Source organism: Barbus barbus (assembly GCF_936440315.1).
Source record: "Barbus barbus genome assembly, chromosome: 16".
Classification (NCBI taxonomy): domain Eukaryota; kingdom Metazoa; phylum Chordata; class Actinopteri; order Cypriniformes; family Cyprinidae; genus Barbus; species Barbus barbus.
The window spans coordinates 23,187,296-23,201,759 of record NC_136744.1 but is presented as its reverse complement, the minus strand read 5'-3'; the positions used below and the strand labels follow the sequence as shown (position 1 = coordinate 23,201,759).

Genomic DNA, 14,464 nt, shown 5'->3' with positions numbered 1-14,464 from the left:
CCGAGGGCGAGTAACTTTCCAGCAAATTTTAATTTTTGAAGTGAGCTATTCCTTTAATAAACACAATTTAGGCAATAACTTCTGAAAAAGCATAATTGATCACTGCTCGTTTGTGGAGTCGAGGGGTCGTTCAGTTGCCAAGAACGGATGTTTTAATGTGTTTTCAGGCTACTTGTTCTCATTCTTTCGTTTTTAAATCATTAGAAAAAAGTATACAATGTGACTTTGGTAATATTTCTCTGTTGGTTTTCTGAGATGAAATAAAAAAACAGTGTAAATTACTAAAAACTGATAGCAGGTGAAATTGTGTTACACAATATTTGTTTCATGTCTCAATAATCATAGAATAATTGATGTCTTAACATGTTGATCACTGCTAGAGCCCTGAAGAGACAGTAGAACTGCATTAGGAGAAGCATTCATCAGCACCTGTGTGGACATGCTGTGTACGTTTCTTTTAACATAAGTAAAAGGTGGAGCTTTTTTTTAAACCTGCAGTACTGGCACTGATCCTGAATTACTTCGCTAAATGTTAGTTGTGCCGTGTGTTTACGGTACTTTTCAGTTGCACAGCTGACACGCTCTCCAGAATTTCAATGCGAGTGTTTTGCATTGCTTTGTATTGCAAGATGAGGCTGGTTTCTGAAACATTTCTGTCGCCGCACACTTCAAAATGCAACAACTGATGATAATACAGGGAATTCTGGGATAGCAAATCTGCTGACAGCAGCATGGGTGAGTTTGTAGTTGGTTTGAAATTAGTTAAAAATATTATTTGTTCCTCAGAATGCTGTAGATACAGCAGACAGTATGCAATAATTAAAATGACATCTATTGCATTTTTAACTGACATAAATATTATTCTGTCATGCGCATCTGAACGTCATTGTGCAATCACCACTGTTGATGTCTCCTTAAAAGACAACAAAAAGAAGTTGCCTGATTTTGTACACCCATCTGAAAGGTCTCATTTGAAGAAACATGGATCACAAGGTGAGGTGCACATAATTTGTATCAAAAAGTTTTTTTTTTTTTGGAAATTCTCCAGTGCAATCTTACAGAAAATACTTTTTTAAAATAAATAAATAAGCGTTCAAAATTGGCTGTATGTCTCGAAAGAGTTCTTTTAGATTACAGTAATCATGGAGCTTTCAGTTAGAGTATTGTATTTGATTTTACTTCTCTATTACTGTGAACCATTATGAAAGCCATTTGTATCTGTCCCGCCTGAATGAAGTGTCAGTCAAAAGCTGTCATCCATTTTATGTCTTTTCTTTTTTTATCTTCTCTATGCTTTCACTATTGTGTCCCCTCCCTCTGTTGTTCTCTCAAAGGGAGGTTTAGGGAACTCTAAGGAGTTAAGAACTGCACCTCCCAAAACACATTCGATTATACGATATGAACTTTGTTCAATGGAAACATTCCAGTCTTTTCTGTCATTGTGTTTCTGTAGAGTTAATTTGTATTAGATCACCAGTAAAGGGGAGTGATTGCTGGGAGGATTTTGTTACTTTGAAATCTTTCTTTCTGAGGTGGATCAACAACTTGGCTGGTTCAGTTTTTGAGTTTGTGTGTGTGCCACAATTTTTCCCTCGCTGCACTTGCCTCACTCATTTCTTTCCCTATATTCTTTTGGCCTCTTTTTCATTGTTGTCTGTTAGTTATGATTCATTCTTTTGGACTAGGTCTCTGGTGGGTGACAAATCCCGGGAACTTAATCTGATCCCTGTGTCAGTTTCTGTTTTCCTTAACAGCGACACTAGCAACATATGGATGTCATTAATAAATGTCATTAATTGCATTTGACTGAAACACACCAGAGTGATAAAATTCTATATAAACAAATGTTTCTTTTTATTACTATAAGAAAATACTTTCACAAGATGGTTACCTTTGTTATGGGTCTTTTTTCAATTTATCTGCAGGTTTCTTTTACCTGTTGTGTAACAAAAAACACACAGTATTATGTACTTCCTCAGTGCTTGACATATCAGTTTCCAGGGTAAAAATGGCCGTGGGTCAACTGTGTCAAGTGAAAAAGCGTGTTAGTATTTGATAGCTGAACTCTAAATAAATCCCTAGGAAACTTAGCGTGGGTGTCAGCTGATAACTTTAACCATTTCAGAGCTTTTCCTCATCCTATGTTGCTGATACAGGAGTGTGTGAGCAGTGACTGTCAAATCCTTCCAGTGATGTCAAGGAATCTATTCAAAGATTCTCTCATTCTCTCTTTATGGGTCAGTCGGTCAAGAGCCACATCTCTGAGACATTACCCTGATAACTGACCTGAGAGTCTTATTCATAGTGAGCGTGGTCATGTTTAGCAGTTAATGAGGGAGAGCTCTTTTAGAATCACCGTAGGCTGACAGAGAGAGTCGGGTTGGCAGTCAGGTTTGTCTTATTGGTTTTACAGAAACAGTGGTTGAAGATTTTACGTGTTCGTTTGAGAGGAGAGTTGTCAATACTGAGAAAACAGTAATGTAGACCTGGTCATATTGTGAGAGATTTTAAGGTCCTTGTTTATAGTCGGGGAGCCAAAGTCTCAAAAGCTCAATAAAATGGGTTGAACCTGACATGGTCTGCCATACTTTTTATTTGTGTTTTTTCTGTTAACTTTGACCCTAAGAACCAGTAATTGGAGGGTCTGCTCTGCTGGAAGTATTGCGAAAAAAAATTGTGGCCATTTTAGTGTATGCACCCTTTATTTTTTATTAGAAAAATGTGAAAAATGATTTTTTTTCCTCAAATCCTCAGTGGGTTTGGTAGGCTGTCAAAAAAATTAGGCGTTTTCTCACTTTTTTCCAATATTTTCATCTTTACTTCACTGGCAATCAACTATTCCCCCAAGTTATGACATCAGTCAATATGTCATTCTTTTCACCAAACAGTATACTCATTCCACAGAAAAAATCATAAAAATCCAACCAAAATCAATGGATCTGTGATGATTTCACTAATAGTTGATCAGCAGGCTCAGAACCTCAATAGAATTTTAGGCTGTTTAGAGTTATATAGAGTATACTGTTTGGTGAAAAGAATTTTTTTGAATCTTTTTTTGGAAAAAAGTGAGAAAACGCCTAATTATTTTGCATTAAATTAATGCAAAATCATGTAGAAATGTGTTTTAAGAGTTATTTTTTCAGTGGATGCTGTCAGAACATGTGTTCGGTGTACCTGGAATGCATTTATTGACAGCCTACCAAACCCACTGAGGATTTGAGGAAAAAAATTTTTTTTCACATTTTTCTAATAAAAAATAAAGGGTGCATACACTAAAATGGCCACATTTTTTTTTTCGCAATATTTCCGGCAGAGCAGACCCTCCAATTATTGGTTCTTAGGGTCAAAATTAACAGAAAACACACAAATAAAAAGTATGACAGACCATGTCAGGTTCAACCCATTTTTGAGACTTTGGCTCCCCGACTATTAAGAAGAAGAATGGAAGAAGTGGATTGTGAGAGAATGGAGGAGAAAGATGTTCTTCACACAGCTGATGAGCTCATTGACTTTGTGGAACTTTATAACGGTAAACGTAAAAGGCACTCTATTTGATGTGACTACTTTTAGATCTGTATTGCATTTCCAGTGTTTGCATACATGTTTATTCTTCTACAGATTAAAACATGTTATTTAAATATAATTTAATTGGGGTAAAAATTTCTGCCATTCCTAGACAAACCTGTCCATTGTCATTATACCCTCCAAAATGTTATCGTGAATACAAATGCACCTGTTTGTTCCTCATGCATATAACATCTATTCTTAGACATTGCTTAAATTGAAGGGAGCACAGCACATAGCGATTCAATCCTGCAAATTGTGTGTGTAGTTGTATGAGGTGTGTTCACTCCCTATGTTTCTACATGCTGGATTTCAAAATGTTCTCCTGTCTGTTTTGCCTTCAGTCGAGCAGGAGCAGATTCAGAAAAGAACCTTCACGAACTGGATCAATGCCCAGCTGTCCAAGGTGAGGGTCAAAGTTAAAGAGCTCCTAAACCTGACTTAGAAAAGCTATAATAGTGATGTTGTGTTTATCTGAATCATCATGGTCATCATCTCACTTGCACTAATCATGTGTATTGACAGTGAATCACAAATAGCCTTTTTTGACATGCAACTAAATTACAGATAAATGACCGACATGGAGAGGTTTTTTGGTAGAGGTCATTCCTGCATGTTCTCCAATAGTGGAGAGGGAATGAGGGGTGGGCAGGGGGTAAATATAATCTTCTCAGACATGGGCCAGAAGGACAGACAGCAACAGGAGTTAGTCAGCACACACACTCGTGAACACACATATTCACACCCACAGATACTTATAAAGTGAGCAAATGACACAATCAGTTTGTCGGGGCTTGTCGTCTTATGTGCATGAACAGAGGACGTATAAGAGGTGTTATTTTAGATAATTTCACAATGCTCTTCTCTCCGTATCCCCAGCAAACACTTACTAATGCCTGGAGCTCAGTTTTATGTAAAAGGTTTGATCAGGATATGTTCACACAAGCTTGTTTGATATGTCCTCTAGACATGTCTGAATATCTGCTGTGAACACATTTCCTAACGAATTGGATACAAATGGAAACTAAGCAATCTTTCAAACTATATAATTTGGAGTAGATTTGAGGGGAAATGTGCTTAATGTTTTAAAACATTAAAAATGTTTTGGTAACACTTTACTTAATGCTTTTATGTATAATGCATTATAAAAATAATTTTAATGCATTAATTATGCCGTGTAATGCATTGTGCAATCTCATGAATAATTGTAACCACAGTTAATACATTATAACACTTATCAATTCATTGTTACACTATGAATTAAAATTTGGTTATTAAAATTATTTACGACAGGATATAATGTATTACAACGCACATTATCAATAATTATAATGCATTATACCCTTTAATAACCATTTATATAAAGCAGTTGAAGCAAAACTCAGCAGGGCTGCGGCTCTCCAGGACCGACATTCACCACCCCTGATATAAAGACTTTAAGTGAAGTGTTTAATTGTTAAAAAGTGTTACATTTTAATTTTGAGGTGATATATGAACCAGAAATGTTTTTGTACCTGTATGGTTTAGTTATGAATTTATATATTGTGTGCATTATGGTGTTTAATATGTAATATTTCATTTTGCTCTCTCAGAGGAGTCCTCCAGTTACATTGGTGGATCTTTTCAATGAATTCAGAGATGGAAGCAGTTTATTGGACTTGCTGGAGGTGTTGAGTGGTCAGAGAATGGTAAGAGTCTGATTCATTAGTGGTCAACTGATTTTTCAATAACCTATGCTGATATCTAGAGAGCAAGATGGCCTTTGCCCAATAGACATATGCATCTATACCTATACACCTATAATACAGTACACTATCCATTGCTTATGAGATATACCAAATTATTACAAAAACATGAGCAGTGCTTTTGCGAAAACCACAACCTACCTTCATTTCAGAGCCGGGAAAAAGGAAGAGGGACATTTCAGCACAGAACAAACATTGAGAAAGGTCTAGCGTTCCTTAAGAGGAAATCGGTAAGACGCAGCACAGTAGAAAATACTCATGGAAATATATCAACACATTAATGGATCAACACAATTCTCGACTTTTTCCCCCACAGGAGCAAGTTTCCAACTTTAATTGTGTGCAATCAATTTAAATTTTAAAAAGTTAATTAATTTGTGTTGGAACTACATTAATGATTTTTGTTTGTTTGTTTGTTCAGGGGATTTTCTGTTCCCAGCATGCATGCTTTTTTATAAGAGTTTCTATTATGTTGGAGTTTTGGGGTTACCATTGTTGTGAAGAGTGATGCTAAGGCTGAGCGCAGGCTAATGAAAGTGAAGATTATTCTGTACTGCTTTGAAGAACAGTCTCATTTTTCTTTGCCCCTCCAGCCAACATCATGCACTTCACACGAATGTGTGAAGTAAAGCATTACTTTTAGCTCCCTGCTGTGTGGAGGTGAAATATCAACATCTGTTATTTTATCAACATCTTTGTCCTGCAGATCAAACTAGTCAACATCAATGTCTCAGACATCATGGATGGGAAGCCTTCCATCATTCTGGGTCTCGTCTGGACCATCATCATGCACATTCATGTAAGTTTACTGTCACAGTCTAACAAAAGATTTGGGTTATATTAACCATTAGATTTAAGAAGTCCTAATAAAGTGTACTAATATAAAATGTATTACAAATATACTAAACTCAGGAGAATGAATGTAAATTTTGTGATTTTTCACTTTTACATTGTTTAGATCGAAGAGTTGGCCAGCACATTGAACTTTAGTTCTCGTCAGTCTTCTCTGGAGTCATTGGCGAGTTTAGACACTCGTTCGACCAGCAGCAGTGCCCGCAGCAGTCCTGTGCCACCCTGTGGTTCACCCCTGCACACCCGTTTCCGCGTATCTGCCAAGAAAGCCCTGCTGCTTTGGGTCAGAGAGCAGTGCCAAAAGTGAGGAGCAACCTGCTAGAAGGGATTCTTGGGAACAGTGAGATTCTGAAACCAATAACCTTTTTCTGTCTTTTTTCACAGGGCTGGTTGTACTCTGAATGTGAAGGACTTTAAGGCGAGCTGGAGAAGTGGTGTAGTGTTTTTGGCGATACTTCATGCTCTGAGACCGAATGTAGTGGACCTAACCAAAGCCCGAACAAGAACCAACAGACAGAACCTGGAGGAAGCCTTCCACATTGCTGAAAGAGAACTTCACATCCCCAGACTACTAGATCCAGCCGGTAAGTGTGTGTTTATGCTGTGTGGTTTTGTTGTATAGTATGCAACAAGCAGTGATAATTTTAGGCTTTTGTTTTCTGTATGACATACTTATAGAAGAATGGTGTATTTGTATTTCAGATGTTGATGTTAGGGATCCTGATGAAAAGTCTATTATGACTTATGTTGCTCAGTTCCTGCAGTACTCTAAAGATGCTTCTGTTTCTGACGAGGAAATGCAGGTTAGCCACACACACACACACACACACGCACACACACGTGTACACTTTTCTCATTAACTTTTTATGCTGTTTACAATGACTATACCCTAAATCTGGTCTTTCACAGATGCCTTTGCGATTAATTTATTTTAATAAAAATAATATTTTGCCCATCTGAACCATTTTTACTAGTGAGCACTAGCCTCTCAAGTATGGAAGTAAGGAATAGTTTAGCCCAAAATTTAAATTTTCTCAGCATTTATTCTCTCACATGTTGCAGCTATTCCTTTAAGATGTTTTACTAGGTTTTTTTTTTTTATTGTAATTTTGAATCGTAATCACAATTTTTGTAAACACAATTAGAAATTTTCCACAAATCATGCATCCTTGGGTTTTACTGTATATGTGGGGACGTTTTTATGTTTTTCATATTCATAATAAATCTAAACGCAAACAGGACAGTATTCCTCCAACATTTCACACTGTAAATCTAAATGCTCAAGTGACTCTTTATGCTTTCACATATTTTTTTTCTTCTTCTTTCTGTTTTTTTCCCTCTCGATGGTGGTTTAGTATCTCACTCCTCCTCAGCGCCTCTCTCCTGTCAATCTGCCATCAGACTTTACTCCTTCTATAGCTGCATCACCTTTAAGACAGGTACTTCTATCTGCCTGTCTCTCTCTCTCATAGTTTTAGCAGCTGGATTCATTAATTAACTGCTTCTTCTCTTTTAGTTTTGTAAAGGTGTGTTAGTTGTTGTGTTACTAGGATTATTCACAAATGTCTATGAAAGGTTAATTCGGAATTGTCTGGCCTGTTTAACCCTAAACCAGTGTGTGAGTAAATGCAGTATATACACTCTCAAAAAGGTATAAAAGCTGTCACTCACATGGTACCTTTTCAAAAGTTACACCTTTGTACCATATTTACCTATGATTTTGATTGATTATTTTAATTGATTATTAATACCTAAAAGGTGCATATTAGTACTTTTTTAAAAAGGTACTGCCCCAGTGGCAGCTTTTGTAACTTTTTTCTTCTGAAAGTGTACTGTAAGTGGTTGACAACATTTTTTAGGCTTCTCTTTTAATCATCAAGATTTTGGCTTTAAATGTATAAGAATACAACCCGAATTTCCGGAAATGTTGGAACATTTTTTAAATTTGAATAAAATTAAAGCTAAAAGATTTTCAAATAACATGAGCCAACGTTTTATTCACAATAGAACATAGATAACATAACAACTGTTTAACCTGAGAAATTTTACACTTTTTATTATCCACTAAATGAGCTCATTTAAAATTTGATGCCTTCTACAAGTCTGAAAAAAGTTGGCAAGGGGGCAACAAAGGGATGACAAAGCAAGACATTTTGAAATGATTCAGCTGGGAGAACATCTAGCAACTAATTAAGTTAATTGACATCAGGTCTGTAACATGATTAGCTATAAAAGGGATGTCTTAGCAAGACAAGGTCTCTCAGAAGTAAGGATTGGCAGAGGCTCTCCAATCTGTAAAAGAGTGTGTAAAAAGATTGTGGAATACTTTATAAATGTTTCTTCAATGTCAAATTGCAAAGGCTTTGTAAATCTCATCATCTACAGTGCATAACATCATCAGAAAATTCTGAGAAACTGGAGAAATCTCTGTGCGTAAGGGACAAGGCCGAAGACCTTTGTTGGAAGCCCGTGGTCTTCAGCATGATTCTGTCTTTGACATTACTAAATGGGCACAGGAATACTTCCAGAAACCACTGTTGGTAAAAACAATTTGATGTCCCATCTGCAGATGCCAACTAAAGCTCTATCATTCAAAAAGGAAGCCATATGTGAACATGGTCCAGAAGTGCCGTCATGTCCTGTAGGCCAGGGCTCATTTAAAATGGACTGTTTCAAAGTGGAAACGTGTTCGTCAGACGAGTCCAAATTTGACATTCTTGTTGGAAATCACGGACGCTGTGTCCTCCGGGCTAAAGAGGAGGGAGACTTTCCAGCGTATTATCAGCGCTGAGTTCAAATGCCAGCTTCTCTGATGGTATGGGGGTGCATAAGTGCATACGGTATGGGCAGCTTGCATGTTTTGGAAGGCACTATGAATGCTGAAAGGTATATAAAGGTTTTAGAGCAACATATGCTCCCTTCCAGACAACGTCTGTTTGAGCAGGACAATGCAAAACCACATAATGCAGCTTTTACAACAGCATGGCTGCATAGTAGAAGAGTCCAGCTCGGGTGCTGAATTGACCTGTCTGCAGTCCAGATCTTTCACCTTTCACATTTGCCGTATCATTAAACGAAAAATACGTCAAAGATGACCACGAACTCTTCAGCAGCTGGAAACCTATATCAGGCAATAATGGGACCAAATTCCAACACCAAAACTCCAGAACCTCATAACCTCGATGCCCAGACATCTTTAAACTGTTTTGAAAAGAAGAGGAGATGCTACACCATGGTAAACATGCCCCCGTCCCAACTATTTTGAGACCTGTAGCAAGCATCAAATTTGAAATGAGCTCATTTTGTGCTTAAAATGTTACAATTTCTCAGTTTAAACATTTGTTAATGTTCTCTATGTTACATTGTGAATAAAATATTGGCTCATGTGATTTGAAAGTCTTTTAGTTTTAATTTTATTCAAATTTGAAAAAACGTCCCAACATTTACAGAATTCGGGTTGTATAAGGCAGAGGTCGCCAACCACCGGGTCGCAACCCACTACCGGGCTGTGGAAGAATTCCTACCAGGTCGCGAGAACGTTCTGGAGAAAATGTGTATAGATAGGACGCTCTGTTATTTATTGTGCGTAAATGATTGCTCTAATTATTCTGTATTTTCGTTGTATGCTATTGATATGGAGTTGCAATTTGACGATTTCATGTTAAATTAGTAAATAAAAGATTGCTCTGATCTGTCATATAGACTATTAGGGCTTAAACGGATCGCAGTTGATACGTGATATACGGACCAGCGCTCACAAGAATAAAGACATGTTTCAGTCTGTAACGGGGTGAACGAGACGTGAGATGTGCGGATCCATTTGCAAGCTTTTTTTTTTATTAATAAACATAGTCAAATAACAGGCAGAGTCAAAACACCAGCAAACGAGTATGGCACGGACAAGACACAAGGGTAATCTTAGGGCATGCATGGGTCCTCGATCGGCAAACAATATCCAGAGGGCTTGAGAAGAGGGGTAGTCCGATAACCTGAGCAATAATCCAAACAAGGTATACACAGAGTCCGAAACGGTGAGAAAAGGGTAAATCCACGATACAAGGGCGGGAAACAGGAAACGAGTCTATAAACAAAACAAACTAAACTTAGAAAACACAGAATGGCTCGGTAAGGCAGCTAACACTAGGAGAGTGTTATACGCAGAACAATACTCGGCAAAGACAGAGAGGAAGTTCAAGGCTTATAAAGCATGTGTAATCAGTGCAATCAGCTGTGTGATCAGCGCAATGTGAGATTGGTGACAGCTGTGTGTCGTCAGTGCAATGGATGATGGGAATTGTAGTCCGTGGGTGAAGAGCAACAGTAGTGTGGTGCAAGAGTCAATATGATGGAAGGGCGACCTCTGACGGTGAGTGCGGAAGACCATGAACCGGATTCGTGACACAGACAGCATGGCATACCAATTTGTTTCCTCTTTCATGTATCCTTGCATTTAAGATACATATGCATGGGGGTTTGCGGTTACGTCGCAATACTGGAAATATTTCTGATTTAAACCATGAAGGCGAGCCGCTGGATATCACACAAGCAACGCGCAAACTTTGCGCAATAGTTATGCCGGTGAACATCTTAACTTCTGTCATACAGAAAGTAAAAAAAAAACTACATTAACAGCGCATATTCTCTCAGAGACGAATCTAATTCAACGTGCTGATAACAGTATAAATGAATAGACCTGTTTTAAAGACCCCATCCACAACACACCCATTCACATATCCCCCCCCCCCCCCCCCCCCCCCGTCCCCCAGTCCGGTTCACAAGATTTTTTTGGAAAACATAACCGGTCCGTGATGTAAAAAAGGTTGGAGACCCCTGGTATAAGGAAAGTGTATATCTTAGGTTGAAGTATGTTATCTGAGATTCTTAATGATTTTAAACTTTTTGACTTATTTTGACTGAAGAGTTTGACTGATTTTTGCTATGGTCCACTTTTGTAATTGTTTTAATTGAACTGTTCTCTGATCAGGCTTACCTGTTAATGCCCTGTCCAATCAAATCAGGCCCTCCAAAATCACCTGAGACAGCTCGAGCAGCTGCCCCTGGGGTAAAATATCAACTCCGTCCCCTTTTATGATGCCCCCTGTATTGCTCAGTAACTACTAGTGTCTTGCATGTATAAACATGCTTATACTGTAACTGTAAACTCAATTATGTAGATAACCCCAGAAATTACAGAGCTAATCCATATATAACCAGAAAAGATAATCCGTGGTATTAAAGAGATAATTTATCTAATAAAGCAGCTCTGTGTTTGAAGACTCTAATATACTGAACGTGAGCTTTCATGACACTTAGCAGAAGCATTTTAATTACAGACATGCTGAGTAAATTGGTTTGTGTTAAGAACTTACTTCCTCCAGAGGACTACATTACTAAACTCTGACTGCTTTACTGTTTAGTCTGTAATGTAAATAGTATTTAACTTGCAAAGTTGTTTAATCCATATGATTTACCTAAAACTTGAATTTATGAAATTATATTTGTTTTGTATACCTTGATTATAATGACACCATAAATTAATTAATGGATTAAAAAAATCAAAGGCTGTGTTCGAAATCGCACACTCTTTGAGTCTGAGTAGGTACTTCTTTTGAATAAGCAATTACTTCACAAATTAGTACATTACCCATGTTGTCATTGTCATGTGTCCTAGCAGTGTCAGTTGCGTTGCTTACCAAGTAATTTGGGTACATTTCACCTACTGTTTTATGAATATTATGAATTTAAACATTCTACTCTTTTCACATACTGCTTAGACTACTATAGAAATATGCGATTTCAATTTCAGCCAAACAATTTTTGTTGTTGTGATTGATCGTTCATTTTTGTTCCTGTCTGTCCAGACCTCAGCCAATCAGAAGGCTCAGGAGGTCACATGCTGGTTGGATCAGGCCTATCAGGAGCTGATAGAGGGGTGGGACTCCACTGAAGGAGAGAGCTATGCTGAGAGATACCAAGTAAGACCTGAATTCTTATACATTGATATAGTCTTATTTTAATGAATACAGTCCATAATGCAGAATGAAACAAGGTGCACAAATTACTCTGGGAAATATATTATTGAATTTGAGCAAAGAACATTTATTTATTGTTTTTTTTGATTGCTTAATTGATTGATTTATCTGCAAATTATATGAAATATTATTTTATTTCATCTATTTTAATCTATTGACTTTGTTGAGATTCTGAGTAATAATATCCTGGAAATAAAATGAACACATTTTCAGATTTTTTACATTAATGTTTATTTACTTGTATTTCAGGTCTTCCACACGTTCATTGTGTCCTTTAACGAGCAGCGGCGGCCTGTAATGCCGTTACTAACAGCGATGAAGAGGACTCCTCATCTCAGTGCAGAGCAGAAAGCTCTTAGACGAGCCTGGGATGCTCTCGCTGAGAAGGTCACTGCATCACAGAAACTTTCTCTGTTATGTTACTTGTGTGATATTTGATGGGTTTTGAGTATTCGACTGTGTGCTGAGATTCATCAGACCCAATAGAAAAACAGAAACATAACATGTCTGAATGCATGTCATCTAAATAGAAAGCATATAGAAATTCTTACAGTAGATGTCTTTTGCTAATTTATGTCTATGTGTAGCTACGTGAGTATAAAACAGAGCTGGACCTGAGCCTTCCATCCCCACTGGACACTGTAGGCCGCTGGTTATTGCGTATTGAAGAGGTTTTATCTGCTGAAGAGGGCGAGCCAATAGATCACGCCAGAGCCACGGAGGAGGCTCATGAGAAACTTGAGCTACTAAAGGTTTTACTAACTTCCTTCCTTTTATTATGGCTATAGAGCTGTTCAGTCATGAAAATGTAAGTAATGTCATATTTCTGCCTGTGTGTTTATCTGCAGGTGTGTTTGGAGGAGATGCCACATCATATCAAGAGGTTTAATATGTTTCAAAACACAAATGAGTTTGGAGAGGCTCTGGTGCCAGCAGACAAGACGGAAGAGATGAAGAGAAGGTGAGTTTGATTGCTTAATCAGACAGGAGTCATATTGCAAATGAAACAGCATCACTTTTAGTTGCAATATTGCTGTTCTTGTTTCATGAAATGCAGTAAACTATTTAATATTTTTGTGTATGCGTCCATTTTCCAGGTTCACCAGTGTCCGTGTAACAGCTAAATATCATGGTATTAAGCTGGAGTACCGTGAGCACAGACACACAGCGTTAGACCTGCTGAATCAACTCAACATTAAACTGCGATCTTGGAAAAGAGCCTACATTTCCCAGGAGGCTGTTCGTGTGCTAATGCAGGACTGGAATGTGAGTGAGAATTTTAGTGAAGTCAAATAAAGTGACAGAATTTATAAAAAATATATTTGTATATATATATATATAATACATTAAACTCTGAAATTATGGATGCTTTATACTTTGCTCCCAATGAATATTTTTAGGAGACTGTGAATAAACAGGAACTGACTTCTTTGCTGGATGGAGCCCTCCATAGACTCAAACTAATCGCCAATAAATACACCAGCAAGGCTGCCTTGGGTAATACAAAGGAACGGTGTATGCATGCTCCTAGATGATGATAAAAATTATTTTTAAAAAAGTATTTAATGGCAACAAAAAACTGTAAAACTGTTAAAAATTTACATCCTAAGCACTTTTTTGTGAAAATTGTTATTATTGATATTCTGATGTCTGCTTCAGCTGGAGACTCGACTCAGGTAAATTGTCAGGTGGCTGATCTGGAAGCAGATGTGATGGCGACTCTGGAGGGTGTACGGGTGGTGAGGGGAACTATGGGACGTGTGTTGGCAGCATGGGACTCTTACAGTGATATCTACACCTCAATGCGAGCATGGCTGGAGCAGGGTCCACATGCCCAGCGACACGGACAGAGTACAGAGGTGAACAAATGCGTGCATAGAGAAAACTTTGAATCGACTTTGTTGCTCTCAATCTATGTACTGAGTAGACAAAACTCAAATATTTTTAAGGCTGTTGATTTTTTTTTTTTTTTTTTTTGGAATGTAAACATGCCTCTCCCATTGATTTCCTAGGTGACATTATCAGTTATGTCAGAGTGGAGTTCCCGCCAAGCTCACCTGAATGAGGTGGCCAACTACTTGACAGAGGTCACAGACCCACAGACAAGCCGTGCTATTTCAGATGAACTCTGCAAGATAAATCTGCTCTGGGCTGACTTTGCCAAAACAGCCCAGTTTGTAAGTTACCCATCATGTTCAAATTTGAATACTCCATGTGCAACCTTAATCATGAAATAAATTATTTAAAAAGTATGTCCTTATCTTGAATAGG

General features: G+C 37.7%; 1 protein-coding gene across 1 annotated transcript in view; it reads left to right on the top strand.

Annotated features, from left to right (window-relative positions):
* Nucleotides 1–731: 731 nt before the first annotated feature.
* Nucleotides 732–14,464, top strand: part of LOC306882569 (uncharacterized protein) — a gene marked incomplete at its 5' end in the record, with an annotated part of 103,831 nt that continues 90,098 nt past the window's right edge. Inside the window, 18 exons of the mRNA XM_079437292.1 lie at nucleotides 732–735; nucleotides 922–993; nucleotides 3,909–3,970; nucleotides 5,157–5,252; nucleotides 5,462–5,539; nucleotides 6,016–6,108; nucleotides 6,268–6,464; nucleotides 6,546–6,745; nucleotides 6,864–6,964; nucleotides 7,517–7,600; nucleotides 12,023–12,136; nucleotides 12,443–12,580; nucleotides 12,781–12,945; nucleotides 13,042–13,154; nucleotides 13,291–13,459; nucleotides 13,594–13,690; nucleotides 13,853–14,052; nucleotides 14,206–14,370. Coding sequence (XP_079293418.1) covers nucleotides 732–735; nucleotides 922–993; nucleotides 3,909–3,970; nucleotides 5,157–5,252; nucleotides 5,462–5,539; nucleotides 6,016–6,108; nucleotides 6,268–6,464; nucleotides 6,546–6,745; nucleotides 6,864–6,964; nucleotides 7,517–7,600; nucleotides 12,023–12,136; nucleotides 12,443–12,580; nucleotides 12,781–12,945; nucleotides 13,042–13,154; nucleotides 13,291–13,459; nucleotides 13,594–13,690; nucleotides 13,853–14,052; nucleotides 14,206–14,370 — 2,148 coding nt within the window. The remainder of the gene's footprint in view (nucleotides 736–921; nucleotides 994–3,908; nucleotides 3,971–5,156; nucleotides 5,253–5,461; nucleotides 5,540–6,015; nucleotides 6,109–6,267; nucleotides 6,465–6,545; nucleotides 6,746–6,863; nucleotides 6,965–7,516; nucleotides 7,601–12,022; nucleotides 12,137–12,442; nucleotides 12,581–12,780; nucleotides 12,946–13,041; nucleotides 13,155–13,290; nucleotides 13,460–13,593; nucleotides 13,691–13,852; nucleotides 14,053–14,205; nucleotides 14,371–14,464) is intronic.